Source organism: Oncorhynchus clarkii, chromosome 30 (genome assembly GCF_045791955.1).
Source record: "Oncorhynchus clarkii lewisi isolate Uvic-CL-2024 chromosome 30, UVic_Ocla_1.0, whole genome shotgun sequence".
Classification (NCBI taxonomy): domain Eukaryota; kingdom Metazoa; phylum Chordata; class Actinopteri; order Salmoniformes; family Salmonidae; genus Oncorhynchus; species Oncorhynchus clarkii.
The window spans coordinates 13,343,108-13,364,832 of NC_092176.1; the positions used below are offsets into that span (position 1 = coordinate 13,343,108).

Consider the following 21,725-nt stretch of genomic DNA (forward strand, 5'->3'; position numbering starts at 1 on the left):
ATTGATTTTTTTCCCCTTGAATAGTGTAACTTAAACAAATATAATATTCACTTTTTTCCATGCATATCAAGTGTCATGCTTCAGTAATAGCTGACTACACACCAAACCACGTTTCTGAATCCTAGCTCTAAACCTGATTTTAGCAGTAAGACCCACAACCCCAGTCAATCAGTGATTCAGTCAGTCTGTCTTAATTAGGGGTGTGAGAGAGTGTGTGCCTGGGCATGCAATTTTTGTTGTTCATATAATCCTGCAAACAAAAATGAGACGTTAGGACATCCCCTGAGCGCCACAAAATGGTCACCTAAAGTGTTTTGGACATTGCTTCATGGTCCCCTGGAGGTTTTGTCTAGTTCCCGGTTTGTTAGAGTGGTCACTCGACCATCTTGTCAATATATTGGATAATCTTTAACCATACTTCTCTGGCGGTCATAGGGGTGATGTTGTTGTGGATACATCAGTCGTTGCGGGCGGGGCTACACTAGTCTGGTTCCATCTCGGGAAATGTTATTCTTGTTGTTATTCACTAAGGTTAATGTTTTAATAAAATAGTTAAATTCAATTTTTTTCAAATGTAATTTTGGCATAGAATTATGGATTTTTTGTTTGTGTATGAACTATTTGGCAACAAGAAAAAAAATGTGCAATCATTTCAGTGGTCTTATCATCGCAATAGCAACATATATCTTTCATGTCAGTGTTCATAATGGTAAATAAGTATTTTGCAAGGTTTTCCCAAAATTCTGACACAAATTTACATTCAAAGAACAAGTGAGACAGATTCTCACCTTTTTCACAGAAAACGCAGATATAACATTTTCCTGAATCCTAAACAAATTTCAGAGTGAATACAATTGTACTAACAAATTTTTTGTATTATTTTATTGATATTTTTTGTATGTTTGAGTATTTTCTTGTTAATACCTGTCTTATGTTTTGTTAGACATGTTTGATGTAGGTTGATTTTTGTATTATGAATAATACAATAAAAAATACATATTTTTTTAAAGAGTCTGGTTCCATCTCCACTCTAAGGCAAATTGGCCTGTTATAAGGAGTGAAACTCCTGTTGAATATTTGTGTGATTAGAATTTGGCTAATCACATGACTGCAAGGTGGGTCTTCAAATGTAGTTTATTTTCTCAGACTACACTGGATATTTGCAATAGTATCCCCCCCTCAAAGTCTGTTGTGGCAATGGACGCAAATAGTTCAAGTGTGACATTTCAAAGCGTCCACACACTTTCCATCCGAAACTGTTTGCGATATAACGAAGTTAGTTTGTTTTCGGCAATGTTTTTGGGGAGGGCTGATTGTGCACACGACATTTTTCCCCTCGAGGCCAGCTGAAAGCCTGCGCCCTTCGTCGGTGATTGGTCAACAGTAGGGATCCTTCAATTGTTTTTTTTTACTTGAGAAATACTGCACCAAACATTGAAATGTAAAATTGCGCGACTATTGTCCCCTTGGCAAAAACGTCAAAGTTAAATGACCGATTTGAGTTCTTAGATACATTTAGACTATTGAGGCATTCAGACTGCTGGCTACAGAATCTCAAGGTGGACAAATGGTACGATTGCAGATTATTTTTCTAGTTTTTCCCAAACGAAGGTATTTTAAACGAGCAAACTCGTTCAGTTCGTTTAGCAGAGTTCGGCTAAGCGCCGGGCGAACCGAGGCATGCCATTAAAGAAAGAGGTTTTAGAGTGTTACATTATTGGTTTACTTTATTACACCATTATAAAAAGACGCATCATGTAATAATTACATTATGCATAAAAATGTGTTATGCATAAACTACATGATCAGCATTTATTACTATAGCAGTTGCTACAGGGTCTTGAAAGGTAAACATGATCACAAAGACACACTTTGGTACCAAAAACAGATTTTATTTCAGTATAGCCTATATGAAATGAGTTGGATCAGTATTCAGTACTGTGACATTCAAAAATGAAAGGAGAAAAAAACATTTGCTTTGATTAAATAATAGCCTTCTACAATAATTATGTGTAGACAAATGGCTAAATTATTTTCTAAATAAAAACAGAAATGCTCTGGGTGTAAATCCCTGAACAAGATACAGGTCCAATAAAATGATGTAATGCAACCATTACATGATAAAACTACAAGCCCACAAACCCAGCTGGTGTACAGTAGATGCAACTCAGATGCTTCTCTAAATAAGCCATTTCCTCCATAGCTTTAGAGAGTTACACGCAGACCAATATCAACATATTATCCAGTAGACTCACTGACAGAGCTCTGAAGAGAGTCCAGGAATCACAGTCTATAAACAGTAGGCTACCTTGCTGGTCTCCCCAGTGTAAAATACATTGCATTGATATATTGGCACAAAAATAGGCATATTCCTTGAAAGTGTAACTTGGATAGAATCAAGGGGTTGTTGAGTTCACCATACAATGTTTACAGTTGCATACAGTATTGTTTGCATTTAAGCTGTGTGTACTTACATCAGGGCTTCACCTTGTGCACTATTTATATAATTAAAAAGTGGAATACAATGCACAGTAACTTTAAGGATAAACGTTTAAAAGTATCTCTGCTATGAAATGTCTTAGGGGATTTCTCTTAATGAGTGGTTATTGGTTATATTAACTGACCAGCACTTTGTATACAGTGTACACAATATTCTCACAGTAAAATGTAACTGTCTCCTATATGCAGAATACATTCTAATGTTGATCATGGCATGCTCTTTTATACTGCATGAGCCCTTTCTGAACAGAAGACAACTCCTAAACCAGTCCAGCTAAGGTTTAAGCTCTAAAAAGGACTGGGTAGGCATTGGTGGTGACAAAGTTACAATATTACCCATCTGTTGTATTATGAGACTCCTATTTTTCCAAACATTAAAAGGGAGTCAAATATTATTGGTTGTAAATTAATCTCACATTTTATAGAAACGTTCAAATACATCAAATCAAAGTGTAACATGTCAGCATTAGTATGTTTGTCAAAGGCAACAAATGCTTGTTTGGGAGTTTTAATGATTGTGCATCACAAGGCTGAAGGGGTCTGATGACAACTGTCTGCGTCACAAGTACTAAAATAATGACTGACCCACAGCCTATTTCCAGTCAATGCTACAATGACAATTTTAACCATCTGTTCTCAGTTACTCAGACAGGAAAAGATAAAGAAATATCACCAAGGCCTTTGCTTGAGCAGTTAAAAACAAATACAAATGATAAAAAACACAACAGGTCAACTGCTCCCTCTAACATGCCACCTTTCAAATGGTTTCAGAAGACACACTCAACCAGTGAGCAGCAACCTCAAACACTAGTCCATGTATTCCTTGCAAAAGCAAAACTATTTGGGCTTGAAATCATACGATAGTCTGAGCATCAGAGAGAGCAGACAGACCTGATATGGATGTCCATAACACTTCAGGGGCTGATAGAAGAATGCTGGAACTCCGCACACACACACACCATCAGAGTACAGAAAATGCACTCAAACTCAATCTGATTCGCACACACACTACCTGAGCTACAGACACTTCCCCCATACACACACACACTACCTGAGCTACACAGATTCTTCCCCCATACACACACACACACAAATCTCCAGGCATAGACAATCTACTCCTTAACTGAAGAGTTTCACAAAGCAGCCCTGGCAGTAGGGCTTGTCATTCTGCTCCTTGAAGGTGCCCTTGTTGAGCTGCTTGAGGCAGAAGGCACAGACAAAGTGCTCAGGGTGGAACTTCTTGGCCATGGCCGTGATGCAGCGGCCCGTGATGGGCTTCTGGCAACCAGAGCAGAGGGACCCGCGGCGCTCGTGGTAGTGAACCTCACAGTAGGGCTGCCCATCATGCTCAAAGAAACTCCCGTTCACAAATGGGGTGAAGCACTCCTGCATACACAAACAGGGAGTAATGAGTAAGTACACGAGCCAGGACTAATAACAACATGAATGCCCTTATGTAAAGGGAATCAGACAGAATACAGACCCTGCAGACAAAGCACTCTGGATGCCAAAGGGAGTTCAGTGCAGAGATGTAGTTCTCCAGGATGGCTCGGGCACAGCCGCCACATTTAGGCGCAAACATGTCAAAGTAGTCCTTCCTACAGTACGCCTTCCCATCCTTCTCATGGAAGCCTTCAGGAGACACAGATCATGAGTTCTGCACCTCACTATAAAACTGGTCATTACAAGTGAGCTCCAAGAATGGGTCAAACTCACCCTCTGGGCCAAAGAATGATCCACACTGAGCACAGAAGAAGTGCTCAGGATGCCATGTCCTGTCCAACGCAGTCACAACTTTCTGTAAACATGAACATTGGAACAGTAACTCACTGCTAGCTGCTATTGCTACACTATCTGTCCACTGCCTTAGTTGTAATAGTAATGATTGTCGTATATGGTGTTAACTTACATCCAGAATAGGTCCGTTGCAGTAGTGGCAGCGTGGGGAGAACAGGTTGTGGTAGTCCTTCTCGCAGTAGGGTGCTCCGTCACGCTCAAAGAAGTTTCTGGAACCTATCTCCTCCTGACAGTGGGTACACACAAAGTGCTCCGGGTGCCACGTGCGCCCCATGGCAGTCACCACCTGGACACACAAATCGACAGTTTATGTAAATTAACCATGCCAACAAAGCTCAGCAATTAAATGTAATGCGAGACCATGATCTCAGGCCCACCCAAGCCCCTTACCTGCCCCACGATTGGTTTACAGCAGGCCCCACACACTCCCTTGGCAACGGTCTGCACACCCAGTTTATGGAGGTCAGACTGCAGGCTGCCGAGCATGTTGTCCAGCTTGTTGACCTGCGTTGGGGGGCCTCCAGGGCCACCTTTCCCCTGGGCCATCTGTCAAAAGATGGAGGGTGAGAGGATAGGATGGACACCAGAGCACAGTGCATTATCTCATAAAAATACATCTGTACAAATAATTAAACAGTGGGTTTAATGAAGGAAACTGAAGCCAGTGAGAAAGAGAGAAGGTGTTCTGTTATAGAAATAGAAAAGGTAGAGAGAGCCATGCCTGCATTGGAGGTAAAATTGGGTCGTATTCAGTTTGACAGCCAACGGACACCAGGACTTTGGGGGGAGGTGGTGGTGGTGCAGGCTGCACTGGTGGAGAGGGTGCTGGCTTGGGGGCTGGGGCCTGCCATACTGGGACAGGTGGGGATGGAGGTTGTACAAGCGGAGGTGGGGGAGGTAGAGGAGCAGGGGTCTGCTTCATAGGTGGGGGAGGGATGGGTTCATGGGGTGGAGGAGGGGGGCAGGGGGGAGGCGTAGGAGGGGCAGGGGTCTGCTTCATAGGTGGGGGAGGGATGGGTTCCTGGGGTGGAGGAGGGGGGCAGGGGGGAGGCGTAGGAGGTAGAGGAGCAGGGGTCCGCTGCATAGGTGGGGGTCTACTGGGTTTTTCTATAATAGGAGTGTGACGAGGCGATGGGGGAGACTGGGGTGGGTAAATGACCCTCTGAGGTAGAGGGGACTCTGGGGGAATAATGATCTGAGGAGAAGAAGAGACGGGGACAACCAGAGAGAAAGACAAAATGAAAGGTAAAGAACTGAAAGTGAAGTAAAATTTGAGTAAAAATTTATGAGAAATGTGCAATAGTATCTGGGATGGTGGGAGCCTGTTGTGATCGTATCCAGGCCAACCTTGTCCACCTCGTTCGCTGCACCGTCGCCACGGAAGCGCTGTGGCTTGGACATGACGATGATACCCTCAGTGAGCCAATCGTCCGGCTGCTTACGCCGGCGGTCAGCCAATCGACCAATCCCCAGCTTCCCCTGCAGCTCCTCTATGAGGCGGTCCTGGGAGCTGCTCTTGTTGACAATTATGGGGCCCAGCCGCCCCCTCCGGGGGTGACCCTCTCGGTACATGGGGTGTACGTTGGAGGTCTCCTTGGTGCGCCTAATCACTGATTTAAGCTAGAAGGAGAACGAGCATCAGGAATCCACTGTGATCCTGTTACAATACTGCAGGCCAGGTGAGTGGTTCAGTTCAGAGGAAGCAGTCCATTCAGATCAAGCACCATTCCAGTTCACTCAAAGCCAAAAGCAGCCGCCTCCTCAAGCGTGTGTAGCAGCAGTGGTTAAAGTCGTCCAAAGGAATGTGTCAGTCACACTCATGTGGTCTCACATGCGCAGACCCCATCCAACCGCCCACAGTCCCCATATGCTCCCTGACCATTTAGCAGAACATAGTTGTGCAAGATGGGGGCGTCATGCCACACTGGTGCAACAAGTGAGGAGGTAGTCATAGGATGTGGTCACAAATTAAATTGTGTGGTTTAAAAGAATAACATGCCAACAAAGAACACAGCCAGGCAGTGAATAATTAGCCACTATGCAGTAGCAGCAAACATCCTGGTGTGCAGATTGTAATGACATTATCTCAACAACAACAAAAATAACAGATGTTTTGGTATCAATACAACTAGCTTTCTGAGATGGCAGAAATCTGTTATGCTACTGTATGAATAACATTTAACGCTGACCAGGGTTGGGGAGTAGCTAGTTACATGTAATCGGATTACAAAATAAACCCGAATCAGTTACGTTATCAGCAAAAATATTGTAATTAGATTACAGATACTTTTAAAAACTAGATAACGTTTCAATTTAAAAAGGATGTTTGTAAAAAAACGGACACCTTTCTGTTTTCAAGTCGGGATTGAAAAAAGGTGCTAGTTTAAGTTTGTTCCACGTGAGCAAGCCTGGAGACGACTATGATGACACACCAAATGTTTTTGGATGGATCCTTTGTCTTCTAATGCCTCTTAAGGGCAAAGTAATCCAAAAGTATCAGATTACGTTACTGATTACAATTTTGGATAGGTAAGTAGTAACTAATAGATTACATTTAGAAAGTAACCTACCCAACCCTGACTGTTGTTTCTGTGTGTGTTTGTGCAGATCCAAAACAGTGTGGCGGCAAGGGCAGTCCCATACATGTCCAGATGCTGAGACCCTGTCCACAGTGGCCTGCTGCAGCAGAGGCAGGTCCAGGGAAGCATCAGGAGTCCCAGGGCAGGAGGAGCCATCCAGGGACTCATCCATCCAGCTGGCCTCAGTCGTCGGGGTCATGCTCCCATCTGTATAAGGTCTCTCTGTATTAGGAGTCATACCACCATCCAGTCCATCTTGGAGACACATGTTCAGCTCCACATCGGCCCAGTCCATGAGCTCCCTATACCCATCAACATGTCCACTTATTACTGACCCATCCCGGGTAAATGTCCCTTCATGGGTACTTGCCTCGTCCCCGGTTCTTGCCCCGTCCCGGGTACTTTCGGCGGTGTCCGGCTGCACCTCCCTTCTGTCTAAGGGCACGATGCACTTCTCATGCACCACCTCCCGCTTCAGCCGAGGTGCCTCCATAGGGACTTTATCGTTCTCAATCTTGGCCAAACGCATGGCCAGCAGCTTATCCAGGGCTTCATCCAGAGAGGGCTCGGCTGCAGGGACTGGCTGCAGAACTCTCCTTGAGATCATGGGGCTAGTGAGAGCTGGGGGAGGGGGAGCCTTGGGATATGTGACCAGAGATGGTGAGGGGGCTTTCGAAGCAGTGAGAGGAGTAGGGGACTTGGAGTAAGAGAAAGGAACAGGACTAAGGCTCTTAGTAGTAGTTGGAGTCGATAAACTTAGATCCATGTCAGTTAGGGGACTGGGGCTTTTGGTAACAGAGGGAGGAGTTATGCCACGTTCTAGAGACGGACTAGGTGATTTTAAGGGGTTCTGGTCCAACGTGGTGCTGGCTGAGGTGAGTGATGATCTAGCAGCATTGGGAGGACTGGTGTCTGTGCTAGGTGAAGGTTTGGAGTGGTTGAGGACTACCAAGGACTTCTGATGAGAGGACAGCATGGTGGCAGAGACGTCGATGAAGGCTTCTGGTTCACTCTCTGCAAAGAACAGAGGGCTCTGGAAGGTTACAGTTGCTGGGGGAGGGCTTGATAATGAGGGATGTGGAGAGGACAATGCCACACCACCTTCCTCCTCTATGTGCAGCTCCCAGTCAGGCAGTGATAAGAGAGGGGAGTCACAGGCAGGTTGAGAGGAAAGGAGGGGGGAGGGGGCAGCTGCAACAGGGGAGGAGGGGGTACATGGCTGAGGATGGACCTCCAGAGTGCTGCTGGGGGAGATTTCTGCTTGATCCAGCTGGGGATCAAAAGGTTCATAGACCCCAAGGAGCCAAGAACAGGACAGGACAGGCAGGAGAGGAAAAGGACACCACAAGAGCAGGAAGATAAAGAGAAATAATCAGATCAGAAAATATAGAATTTAAGGAATCTAATAAAGGATTTCTTTCATAAAAGGACAAGCGTAAGTCCTGTCAACACACAGACTGCTGTGCACCTTGAAGTCGGACAGGGAGGCCATGAGCTCGTCAAGCTCGCGTGTAGCACAGGATGCTGAGATTCTGGCCTGCTGCTGAGAGGGAGAGTCCAGCTCACTGTGAAGAACAGAGGGGCTGGGGGTGCAGAAGATACAAACAAAGCACATGATCACAAACACAATCCAACCTAGACCCCCTGAAACAAGTTATTATTCATACAATCATTGCATGTGATCAGATAGAGCACCACAATCCAGGCTACAGTAGATTATTACCATCATCTCATTGCTAGTTAGCACATATCCTATAAATCAAAGTTATGACAAACTCATCCTTGTCCATCTATGACTCTTGAGTAGCAGTAACTGCTAATATCCTGACCTGGGATTGGGTACAGAACCCTCCAGCTCATCCAGCAGACTCTCCACTGTGGGCCGGCCATCCTCCACCACCCTGGTCCCATTCTGTTTGGGCTTCTCCTGAACGGGAGGGCTCACCATGATGTCAGGGGGCCCCCCGTTCTGCTGCACATAGTTGGTAATGCTGCAGGATGGCAGGGGTGGGGCGGTTTCCTCTGTGGGTAGAGAGGACAGCGGGACATTGTTCATCATCACAGTAACATGTAGAAAACACATACTGCAAGAACTAAACCACCTATTGCACAGTTGATGGCAGAGGTAAGTACCACTTTGGTAATATAAACACCTAGTGAATATTTATGTAGGATGTGGTTCGCTGTCTGTCTACCTGTGGTGGGGAAAGAGGGAGAGTTCTGCTGGACAGCATTGAGCTCCAGGAGCAGCCGGTCTAGCTCTGACAGGTTACTGCCTAGCGCGGAGCTCATGGCTCCCGCAGATGGGTCAGCAGACTTCTGTTTGTTGGGGAAACTGACAGAGGCAGAGAGACAACGGGTGTCAATTGTGTGTAAAGTGTGAAACAAACAGAGTGACAGACGATCTAGTAGTCTCCCAGTGGAGGTCCCTTCCTAGGGATCTGTTCCTATGGTCAACCTGCCTACCTGTACACGTGGTCCTCTTCAATGTGGGACCGGGGCGGGCTGCTACTGTCCCTGGACCATGAGCTCTTTGGAGCTGAACCCAAGGACTGCGGAGAAGAGAACAGTCAATCAGTTCAGTCTTGAAAAGCCATTTACTGAATGATATGCGCGAGTGTGAGTCTGATGTGCGACTGACCTGTTGGGAGGAGTGGAGGGAGTCAATCACAGAGCCATTCAGAGCCTCAGCGGAGGGAGGGGGCGGCACCGGGGGAGGGACTGACACATCCTGGTAGGAGTTTCCCCCGGTGGGGAAAGAGTAAGGGGTTTCCTCAGACAGGAACACAGGACGCTTGGAAATGTGGGATGTCGTGGATTCCAGGTCCGCCAACAAAGCGTCTGAGTTGGTAAGAAATGCTTCCATGGTTAGACACAGTTTAGAGCTCTGACACATAAATATTTGACAGAAATACAAACCCTAATGCTGCCACAGTATCGTGACATCACGAGGGAAGGGCAGACGTTGGGTCGTAACTCGAACACTATTCTTTCCTCTCTTTCTGGAACAATCATTCACAGAAGATCAAGATGCAACACAACTTTTCCTATGCTTAGTATGAATGTCAATAGTTTGCAGATTTAGTTAGGTTGCCTCCGTTAGAATGTGAAAAATGTAAAGCACGTAGCGTTTAGGGCTGAGAATTGCCAGAGACCTTACAATACGATATGTATTGCAATTCGATACTGATTTTATTGCGACTTGATGTTCCAAACATATTGCATACTGAGTGTACAAAACATTAAGGACACCGGTTCTTTCCACAACACACTGACCAGGTGAAAGCTATGATCCCAAATTGATGTCACTTATTAAATCCACTTCAAATCAGTGTAGATGAAGGGGAGGAGACAAGTTAAATAAGAATTTTTAAGCCTTGTGACACGGATTGTGTATGTGTGCCATTCAGAGGGCGAATAGGAAAGACAAAAATATTTAAGTTCCTTTGAACTGGGTATGGTAGTAGGTGCCAGGTGCACTGGTTTTTGTCAAGAACTGCAACGCTGCTGGGTTCACTCTCAACAGTTTACCATGTGTATCAAGAATAGTCCACCACCCAAAGGACATCCAGCCAACTTGATAACTGTGGGTAACATTGGAGTCAACATGGGCCAGCATCCCTGTGGAACGCTTTCGACACCTTGAGTCCATGCCCCGACGAATTGAGGCTGTTCTCAGGGCAAAAGGGGGTGCAACTCAATATTAGGAAGTTGTTTAATGTTTTGTACACTGCTCAGTGTATGTCTGCTGCAGAGGGACAAGCCATTTACATGTCATCCAGAGTGACTTACAGTTAGTGCATTCTAAGATGGCTACCACATATCACAGGCATAGCCATCAGAGTCAGAGCTAGAAGTCACGGTGCGGAGGAGGATTATTTAAGATACGGTTAGAAGAGGTAGGGGTTCAGATGTTTTCAGAAGATGGGCAGGGACTCTGCTGTCCTAAAGCTGGTTCCTCCATTGGGGTGCCAGGACAGAGAAGAGCTTGGACTGGGCTGAGCTGCCCTCTCGTAGGGGTATGAGGGCCAAGAGACCTGAGGTGTCAGAACGGAGTGCTCGGGTCGGGGTGTAGGGTCTGAGCATAGCCTGAAGGTAGAGAGGGGCAGTTCCTCTTGCTGTTCCGTAGGTAAGCGCCATGGTCTTGTCGTGGATGTGCGCTTCAACTGGAAGCCAGTGGAGTGTGTGTCGGAGCAGGGTGACATGGGAAAACTTGAAGGTTGAAAACCAGGCGGGCTGCAGCGTTCTGGATAAGTTGCAGGGGTTTTGACAAGAGGGCCATGATAAAATGAGTTTCAGTCATGGAAGTAAAAGTACTGAAAACAAATTTGCTTCCTATTTAAAAGATGAAGAACAAGCTATGCACCAAAAATACTGGAGTTTTGGTGCAGGTACAGCGCAAAAATTACATTGTGATATGTAACTATCTACCAAGACAGTCTGGAGTCTACCAAGTGGCGGGTGTCTAAACTGACAATTCCTAAGTGTATGAGTCAGTCCCTCATTCCAACCGGTCACTCAGCCTCCTCATTCCAAAAAAAGGCCTGCTCCCCAGGGCCCCTCCACAGTAGTCCTGTCCTGTCCTGCCCCAGGAGCTAAGATTAGGTCATCAGCATAGCGCCACAGACACACAAATCCCCAGTGTCATTTCTAAACCCACTATTCTCTCCCCCCGTCCCATCAAATCTTTCTATTGGGCCCTAAAAAATATATAGCTCCTGTCAGTAAGTACCTGGCTATCTGTCTTGGATTGTCCATTGTTCCATTTGTCTTCAACAGAAATAGTTTTTCTCTTTTCCAAGAAGATTTGTGTGAGCATGAGACAGACAGCATATCTCCTCCAGGGTTATCAAGTGTACAGCACAGCATTAGTGTCCCTTAGACTACCAGAACAAAATAGACCCTGACATCACCCACTCCATCCATCCATCCATCCATCCATCCATCCTCAGTCAGTTAAGAATAGCCTGTTAAAATGTTGCACATACTGGGATGATGGCACAGGGAATCCTCAGTCTATTTTGAGTAAACAAGCGTAAAAACCTAGAGAACATTAAATTGGTTCAACTAAATGATCTGATAAATAGAGAGTCTAAGATCCCAACTTTACAACAACAACTTCATGAGGTGAACCACAGTCAAATTCAAGTGGGCATCATACATACTGCACCTAAGACCACAGTCAAAAAGTCCATCTTAGGTCACACACACACACACACAAAATCTTCTTTAAGTCAAACAAAGCAAAAACACACATGCAAGAAACTAAGATGGCATTAACAGTTAGAGAGTTATAGTTCAGAGCAAATTTTAATCTTCACTGGGCAAAATGCCCCCTTACTATTACTTCTGATAGTCTTGGGTACTGGGTCGTCAGGTGGCGTATATGCGAGTCCGTAACTGTGTATACAAAACAGAGGGACTGAGAGGACTACGACTAGCTAATGACCCATCTGCTAAGGGTGTGGTGGAGGGGGCAAATCAGAAACAGGCACTGGATATTATTGCAATTCCTTACTCAAAGCCTCTCCCTCCAACTCACCCCGGGGCTTCCTTTTTCTCTGAGAAAAAAAATAAAAAATAAGGAACTAGGTGTCTGTCTACTTCTGTTAACCGACTGAACCTTTTAGACCGTAAAAAATAAAATAATCTCTATAGAACCTTGACTTTATTAGAACCTATTCTCTACCACAACTTCCTTCCACAGTACTTCCCCCACTGTTCATTTAGAACAGAGACCCCAACCAGTAGCAAGATGTTAAACCACATGGGAGCAAAACCTATTTAAAGCTGTACTCTCAGCAAGTATGTCAGTGCAAACATGCTGAACTATAACTACCAGCTGGAAATGAGCTGCACCTGGTGCAGACATGCTGACAAAGGTCTTAAAGTCTCCATCACTATTACAATAAAACCTAATGAAAATCACTATCCCCTCTCTAAATTGTCATTATTCTGTGAATATCTTACATGGTGTGGTTTCCCCTTTAATAATAAATAATCACGAAAGTCATTACTGAAACACTATATCACACATAGCAAGCTAGGTATGATATACAGTACACAGAATAGTGTCGACCTTACCCATGGCAGTGCAGGCAACACACCGCCAAGTACCTCAGTATGCCAGACCGGGATCTCTAGTCTATTCTCTGCTTAGTATGACTAGATTACTACCCCCCCCCCCCCCCCCAGTGAAAATCTAAGTGTTTTAATCATGCCTTTAATGGATATTTGGGTAATGTATGGACTACTCAAGGGTGTACCTAGTAGAAGCTGGTACCCCACCTTCATTGTAAAAGGGATAGTTAATTAAACTAAGAGCAATGAGTGGAGGATATTTAGTCATAGCTAAAGGTCTGCTGCAATACACTTCTGTATAGTTCTTCAGGCCTGGGCTACATTGACATACAGTGCCTTGCGAAAGTATTCGGCCCCCTTGAACTTTGTGACCTTTTGCCACATTTCAGGCTTCAAACATAAAGATATAAAACTGTATTTTTTGTGAAGAATCAACAACAAGTGGGACACAATCATGAAGTGGAACGACATTTATTGGATATTTCAAACTTTTTTAACAAATCAAAAACTGAAAAATTGGGCGTGCAAAATTATTCAGCCCCCTTACTTTCAGTGCAGCAAACTCTCTCCAGAAGTTCAGTGAGGATCTCTGAATGATCCAATGTTGACCTAAATGACTAATGATGATAAATACAATCCACCTGTGTGTAATCAAGTCTCCGTATAAATGCACCTGCACTGTGATAGTCTCAGAGGTCCGTTAAAAGCGCAGAGAGCATCATGAAGAACAAGGAACACACCAGGCAGGTCCGAGATACTGTTGTGAAGAAGTTTAAAGCCGGATTTGGATACAAAAATATTTCCCAAGCTTTAAACATCCCAAGGAGCACTGTGCAAGCGATAATATTGAAATGGAAGGAGTATCAGACCACTGCAAATCTACCAAGACCTGGCCGTCCCTCTAAACTTTCAGCTCATACAAGGAGAAGACTGATCAGAGATGCAGCCAAGAGGCCCATGATCACTCTGGATGAACTGCAGAGATCTACAGCTGAGGTGGGAGACTCTGTCCATAGGACAAGAATCAGTCGTATATTGCACAAATCTGGCCTTTATGGAAGAGTGGCAAGAAGAAAGCCATTTCTCAAAGATATCCATAAAAAGTGTTGTTTAAAGTTTGCCACAAGCCACCTGGGAGACACACCAAACATGTGGAAGAAGGTGCTCTGGTCAGATAAAACCAAAATTGAACTTTTTGGCAACAATGCAAAACGTTATGTTTGGCGTAAAAGCAACACAGCTCATCACCCTGAACACACCATCCCCACTGTCAAACATGGTGGTGGCAGCATCATGGTTTGGGCCTGCTTTTCTTCAGCAGGGACAGGGAAGATGGTTAAAATTGATGGGAAGATGGATGGAGCCAAATACAGGACCATTCTGGAAGAAAACCTGATGGAGTCTGCAAAAGACCTGAGACTGGGACGGAGATTTGTCTTCCAACAAGACAATGATCCAAAACATAAAGCAAAATCTACAATGGAATGGTTCAAAAATAAACATATCCAGGTGTTAGAATGGCCAAGTCAAAGTCCAGACCTGAATCCAATCGAGAATCTGTGGAAAGAACTGAAAACTGCTGTTCACAAATGCTCTCCATCCAACCTCACTGAGCTCGAGCTGTTTTGCAAGGAGGAATGGGAAAAAATGTCAGTCTCTCGATGTGCAAAACTGAGAGACATACCCCAAGCGACTTACAGCTGTAATCGCAGCAAAAGGTGGTGCTACAAAGTATTAACTTAAGGGGGCTGAATAATTTTGCACGCCCAATTTTTCAGTTTTTGATTTGTTAAAAAAGTTTGAAATATCCAATAAATGTCGTTCCACTTCATGATTGTGTCCCACTTGTTGTTGATTCTTCACAAAAAAATAGTTTTATATCTTTATGTTTGAAGCCTGAAATGTGGCAAAAGGTCGCAAAGTTCAAGGGGGCCGAATACTTTCGCAAGGCACTGTACAGGTTTACTGGAGTGTGCTGAAGGAAATGCCACTGGAATAAATTCATTTATTTGTGTTTATTGTCCCTGTGGAGGGCAGCGTTGAGTCTGAAACGTTGATGACAAAGGGGCTGTGGCTTCAGTTGGTTTGGGGGGGGGGGGGGTCATTTGCTTCTTAATACAGCTAAGTACTGTAAGCCAAGTAACACATTAAATCTTTGAGATGGGTAAAGTCCACTCTTTTCAGAGCAAATCCTGACGACTTCTGAGAAAAATGCAATTATAAGACTGCTCACTTCTATGGGAAACGCATTCATTCTGCCATTTGGGGATTCTAAGCAGGCCATTAGCAAAAGAGTTCAAGTCACCTGACTTTGTTTATTGCAGCTTCAATGACTTAAATAGATTAGCAATACATTCCTGACGTGATTCTTTCAACAAAAGGGTCTCATATAAAGTCATGATGTTCAAACATAAGCCAACAGTCTAGGGTTGTGTGCTTACTGTATGGGCATTCTTTGGGTGGTGGGTGTACGTGTATATTCTTGCCGCAGTCTGTAGCCCCCCCTCCTCCTGCCCGTACCAAAACCCTGCAGTCTTTATCTGATGGGCGGGAAGGTGCATTCCACACATTCCACTGTCTGCCTCAGAGAGAAATCAGCCAGGGAAACAGAGGAGGGTGGCAGAGGAGATGGGGAGGCATGCGATGGAGGGCAAGAACAAAAGAAGGATGATTTGTATTATAAAAAACATAATATGTAACTTACATGAAAGTAGCAAATATGAAAAGAAAACAAAATACACTGAACAAAAATATAAAACTCAGTGTTAGTCCCATGTTTCATAAGCTGAAAAATAAAAGATTCCAGAAATGTACCATTTGCACAAAAAGCTTATTTCTCTCAAATGTTCTGCATACATTGGTTTACATCCCTGTTAGTGAGCATTTTTACTTCACCAAGACAATCCATACACCTGCCAGGTTTGGCATAACAAGCGGATTAAACAGCATGATCATTACAAAGGTGCACCTTGTGCTGGGGACAATAAAAAGCCACTCTAAACTGTGCAGTTATGTCACACAACACAATGCCACATGTTTTGAGAGAGCGTGCAATTGGCATGCCGACTGCAGGAAGGTCCACCAGAGCTGTTGCCAGAGAATTGAATCTTAATTTCTCTACTATAAAGCTGTCGTCTTAGAGAATTTGGCAGTACGTCCAACCAGCCTAGCAACTGCAGACCACGTGTAACCACGCCATGCTAGGACCTCCACATCCGGCTGATGAAACTGTGGGTTTGCACAACCGAAAGAGTTTCTGCACGAAATGTCAGAAACCGTTTACGGGAAGCTCATCTGCGTGCTCGTTGACCTCAGGGTCTTGACCTGACTGCAGTTTGGCGTCGTAACCGACTTTAGTGGTCAAATGCTCCCCTTCGATGGTCACTGGAGAAGTGTGCTCTTCACAGAGGAATCCCGTTTTCTATTGTACCAGTCAGATGGCATACAGCGTGTATGGCTTCGTGTGGTCGAGCGGTTTGCTGATGTCAACGTTGTGAACAGAGTGTCCCTTTGTGAAGGTGGGGTTATGGTATGAGCAGACATAAGCCACCCAACAACGAACACAATTGCATTTTGTGGATGGCAATTTGAACGGACAGAGATTCCGCGACAAGATCCTGAGGCCCATTGTTGTGCCATTCATCTGCCGCCCTCATGTTTCAGCATGATAATGCACAGCCATGTCGCAAGGATCTGTACACAATTCCTGGAAGCTGGAAATGTCCCAGTTTTTCCTGCATACTCACCCGACATGTCACCCATTGAGCATGTTTGAGATGCTCTGGATCAACGTGTATGACAGCATGTTCCAGTTCCCACCAATATCCAGTAACGTCGCACAGCCATTGAAGAGTGGGATAACATTCCACAATCAACTCTATGCGAAGGAGATGTGTAGCGCTGCATGAGGCAAATGGTGGCCACACCAGATACTGACTGGTTCTGTGACCAATAGAAGCATATCTGGATTCCCAGTCATGTGAAATCCATAGATTAGGGCCTAATGAATTTATTTCAATTGACTGATTTCCTTATATGAACTGTAACTCAGTAAAATCTTTGAAATTGTTGCATTTATATCTTTGTTCAGTGTATAATGTTTTGTAATACAGGATATGATTGACCAGACAGAAAACATCATTCAATCAGTTGTACAACCACAAGGTTCCAGATAAGAGAGAGGAAAAAATATAAATACATTTGTCAGTTTAAAAACAATGAAAGTACTATGCTATAATTAGATAATAACAATAGGGCCAGATCAACAAAGTCCAATATACTTGAGTCCAGGATAAGAGAGATGTCAATGTTTTTATTACCCATGGCAGGCCCAGGGAGCCATGCTTCCCAGGCGGGCAGGCAGCAGGCAGTCCAGGCTGGCCAGTTCAACTTTCCTACTGACACATTGGATACAGTGATGGGCCACCAGGGTTCACAGCTCACATGTTAATAGCTGGGGGGCAGAGAGCAGAGCTGGCCAGAGCCACATGTAGGAAGAAACACTATCCCATCAGGCCTACCCAACATGATATTTATACCAATCAGGAGAGACTGGGGCCAGAAAGGGGTGGAGGGAGAGAGGGAGAGAATAGGGGGGGGGGGGGGGTTATACCACAGAGAGAGTAGGGGGGAACAGTGAGCTTAAAGACATACTGAAGGGAGCAGGGACAGTGTGGTGTGGTGTTTCAGAGAAAGACAGAAGGATCTTGAAGCAAGATCGGGTCAGTGGCTTCAAAAGAAACATCACTAAAAATACCCGCCCAAGCAGCCCCATATCCGAAAGATGACACTCCCTGAAGAGATCGCTGGACTAAAATAAAAGCGCTTCCCCACAAGTCAGTAAATCAGACGACAGGGAAGTCTAAAGACCATTCTGACACAGACAGTCACACTTAGACATTGAGGAAAAACTCACACCAATAGATGTGAGATCGAGCAGCTACTGTGAATTCAGAGTATGTGTCTGTTGGGGGCGGGGGTGTGAAAACATCAAGAATTGACTGTTTGGTTTCTCTTCTCTCAAATGTTCAGCACTGAATCACACCAACCAACCTCCAAAAACAGCCAGCCAACTTCCATGTACTGTGACCCTGTGGAAACCTCCACAGAGCAGAGTGCCACAGCCACACTGAGCTCTTTGAACAACATGCCCTGGGGTGTCCCAGCCTGAGTAATGTGGGAAGAATCCAGTGCAAACTGATTCCTGCTCCATTATTCGAACCCATCAGGAATATAATCAGCACTGTTCTAAGAGCCAAGAAACACGGCCAGAGTGAGAAGGGGGAAGAGAGTGACAGATGGAAACAGTTTAGGAAATAAAGGCGAGAGAGAGGGGACAACGACTGACTTTTATTGGTCAAAAACACATCCTTAACAGCGGTGGCAGAGCCTGTATCTCTTGCTGCGTTTCCTGAACCCTGAATGCTGATTCTGCTCATTGTTTTCTTCTCCATTTCCTCGGGATGTGAGGCAGGGTCTGTTGCCTAAGCGATGAGGTCAGCCATGCAGCTCCCCTCCCCAGACTCAGAACAGGATGGGTGTGGACAGAGCACTGAGAGCACAAGGACTGGACTCATTTACAGAGAGGACCATCCCATTAGTACAGAAAGCAGGCCCACTCAAACACACTGTAGTGGTATGCATACAGTCAGTAACACTACAGGTCCCTAGGGGTGATGACTAGCCTGGTAACACTTCCTCACTGCTGACACACTGAAATACATTAACTCATTAAGGATCAACTGCCAAAGTTGTAAGGATGGCTACGTGTCTAACTTAAAGTGTGGCTGGCAAACATCGGAAACATTTAGGATCACCCCATTTAACATGCGCCAAGTCCTCTCTTGAACCAGGGGATATTTTCATTTTTCTATAAGGTAATCAACTAATGCAGTCCACATCTCCTCAAAGAGGATCACTGTTCAACAGATTGCAACACTGCCTCTCCTATAGTGTTGTCATCTTGACCAGCTGCCAACCTATACACCACCCACACACTGCGCTCTATCCTGATGACCAGTCATAACATAACCAAAGGCTGCTTCAGCCCACTGGGTCAGTCAGCCAATCTGTGTGCTCCCCCAGCACAGAGTCTAAATTTCACAGGCTCCTGAGGAATTCACAGAGGAGAGTGGTGACTTCACACATCAAACACACCAGTAAGATAGTGCCAATCAGTGTCAGATGGCCTGTGTGGGTAAAGAGTCATCAGGATGAAGGATCAGCTGCACTGCAGCCACATCAGTAATGGTTCTGGGCCTGGTCACCACCTGATCACAGCAGCGTGAGATGGGTCTCTGGAACGTTCACAGGTCTCGTCTAACCTAGGTTACTCACACGGCACTACAGAACCCCCCTTGAAATGGGGACATATCTAGTACACTGAGCCAAGTAGAGAGAGTATGGGATGATTGGGTTATGCAGCAGTAGGTCATCCATGCAAAGACCATGGAATAGGGTTTTACTAGAAGGACGTAGTAGAACTGACTGAGGGTACCTGTTTGTAAAGAGCCCTAGAGATTTATTTACAGTGCCAGTGGAACGGAGTGGTGGGAGGAGGTGAGCCATGACCCAGTGAGTATTTGGCCTTCGACCCTGACAAACAATGATGTTAGACATTCCACAGCAGCCTCTCCCCCTCCCTCAGGCCTGGCTTCCCGACTTAAGTGAGACGACAGGCTCTCCCTCAGTTAACAATCAGTCCTTTCACTGGCCCAGAGCAGCTAATGAGCCCTGGAGGTATTCTCAGATCAGGCCAAGCTCAAAATATGGCTCCTCATCCCTCTACTTAAACAAGCCAAAAACACATCACTGAAACTCAACATAGGCTATTTCAAACAGCTACTGGACTATTTTTTTTAATGAAGATTACTTTATTGTCCATTTCCTTAGAGAGAATGAAAATGTGTATCACTTGATCAGTTCAATCAACTGAGACTCTGACACACACCCTGAGGATTTGAAAGCACAGGAGAGAGAGTCATGCTTTGGTTGCTGGCCTGCCTCTAGCCTCTTGGCTACATGCCAACACCCTTCTGTGCATGAAGATGAAAGCAATTGCATTTATTCAATAACACACTTTCTAACCTGAGAAGGTTTAGTGAATTGGCAACCTGATGAAATCTATTAAATATATATATATACACACAGACTTTTTGAGTTCTAAGTGTAGTGCCAGAGGTCAAGGGTCAGTGAACTATAACAGTTGACTGGTCAGCTATCTTGTCACAGAAAATAGACTGAAGGGTAAATGGTGGCATTGGGGGGTGACCTATCAGCCAGCATGATCAACCAGACACTTGGTGCCAAAAAAGCACTGATGCATGTAACCATGGAATATGATCTGTGTGTATGAACGGTGCAGCTTGATGTATAGCAGGTTCGGCTATTTGAGATAAGCCGGTTCCAAGTGTTTCTTTGTGTAAATATCTCTGGTGCATATTCAGGTGAAAAAGTGCTCTATTCTTTTGAAGACCCATATTGCTCCAGGTGGCTACTCTAATGTCTGAGTATGTACTCTAAACAGTAGGCTTTGGACAGGGGTCAAAAGGGTCATGAGACCCATAAAATAGGCCTACTGGTACTACTCCCACCACAGAAGGACTACCACTACAGTATAAGAGGTCAGCTAGTCAGGATCCCTGGAACATCATTCCCAAAACCAGGGTCCCCTGATAGCATGGACCATCTAAGTAGGCACCCAACCATTATATAATAACTATTTAGTTTCACCTCTGGTATGCCAGGAAAAGGTAGCAAGTCTGCTAATTTCAGCATTTGGGAGAGCTTCCATCCTGCCTGTTAAGAAGGCACAACCAATACTTACACCTCATTGTCTCTAACAAGTCAGACTTTTCCCCCCTTTCTATATTTGACACACAAGAAACGACAATGGGAGTGATGATACATTTTCTTTAAAGGATAGACATACACTATTTATCATGTAATTTCACATGCGTTTCTTATATGGAGCTGGTGTCACCATTTAGAATATGACTAACACTGGACCTAAAAGCTATAGTGTACCGTGTTACTTTAGATAACTTTAAAGCACCTATATGAACTGTAATGATACGAACGTTTTAGTACAAAACAAAACGCGGATAACTTCGCGGCCTATGAGGGTAAAGCCAATTAACATGGGTGGTGTTGGAACCTCGTTTCTATATAAACCAACGATGTTGATACATCATCGGACAGATTTATGCCAAAGTGTTATCTAAAATAAAGTAAATAATTTATGCAAGAGTTGACCATTGTCATTGTTCCATTCAAAGAAGAAAAACCTGACATGAAAAGTGGATAAACGGGGTTAAATTCGAAGCTGTTGAATGTAGTTTAGCCTACAATTTTATGCCTGTTGATCTCAGATATTAAAACAAATCTCTGGCCGTCGATTATCCCAAGATCTTGAAAGAAATCCCCGCTGCCTTGAAATACATGACTTTTTCTCACCCCATACTTTCCGCTATGCTGAATAGAAAACGGCTGAGATTAGAAAAGGACACGGTATGGAATTTACCTAAATCGTCCATTCCAGCGTTGGCTTCACCAGTGAAAAGTTCCTGTAAAGGTTTAACAACTTTTCGGCGTCCGTGGTTTCCTTTCAAAATCTCAATAGTTTACTCTGCTGAAGTTGGTTGTGAAGTACAGTACAGGACCGAGTTGCGATGTGCATGTGTACTTCACCGCGACGGGCATTTATATAGCCTACGCAATAGCCGACATGAAAGTAACCTAATTTAGCAGGCGTAAAAGAACCTGGTCCGA

General features: G+C 44.7%; 1 protein-coding gene across 4 annotated transcripts; it reads right to left on the reverse strand.

Moving 5' to 3' along the window:
• Positions 1–1,869: 1,869 nt before the first annotated feature.
• LOC139389460 (paxillin b) lies at positions 1,870–21,699 on the reverse strand. Of its 4 annotated transcripts, XM_071136230.1 has the most exons (15): positions 17,276–17,409; positions 15,398–15,534; positions 9,517–9,716; positions 9,342–9,427; positions 9,071–9,210; positions 8,705–8,897; positions 8,344–8,458; positions 6,940–8,145; positions 5,644–5,916; positions 5,018–5,491; positions 4,687–4,842; positions 4,409–4,582; positions 4,216–4,297; positions 3,983–4,131; positions 1,872–3,885 (listed from the first exon to the last, which is right to left on the reverse strand). In XM_071136230.1, exons 1-15 carry the CDS (start codon positions 17,296–17,298, stop codon positions 3,619–3,621), a joined length of 3,675 nt encoding a protein of 1,224 aa, XP_070992331.1. In that variant the 5' UTR covers positions 17,299–17,409; the 3' UTR covers positions 1,872–3,618. The 4 variants fall into 4 exon arrangements, with proteins under 4 accessions (XP_070992334.1, XP_070992331.1, XP_070992332.1 ...); XM_071136231.1 differs by lacking the exons at positions 15,398–15,534; positions 17,276–17,409 and adding an exon at positions 21,478–21,672; XM_071136233.1 differs by lacking the exons at positions 5,018–5,491; positions 5,644–5,916; positions 6,940–8,145; positions 15,398–15,534; positions 17,276–17,409 and adding an exon at positions 21,478–21,699 and having other exon boundaries at positions 1,870–3,885.
• Between the last annotated feature and the right edge of the window lie 26 nt (positions 21,700–21,725).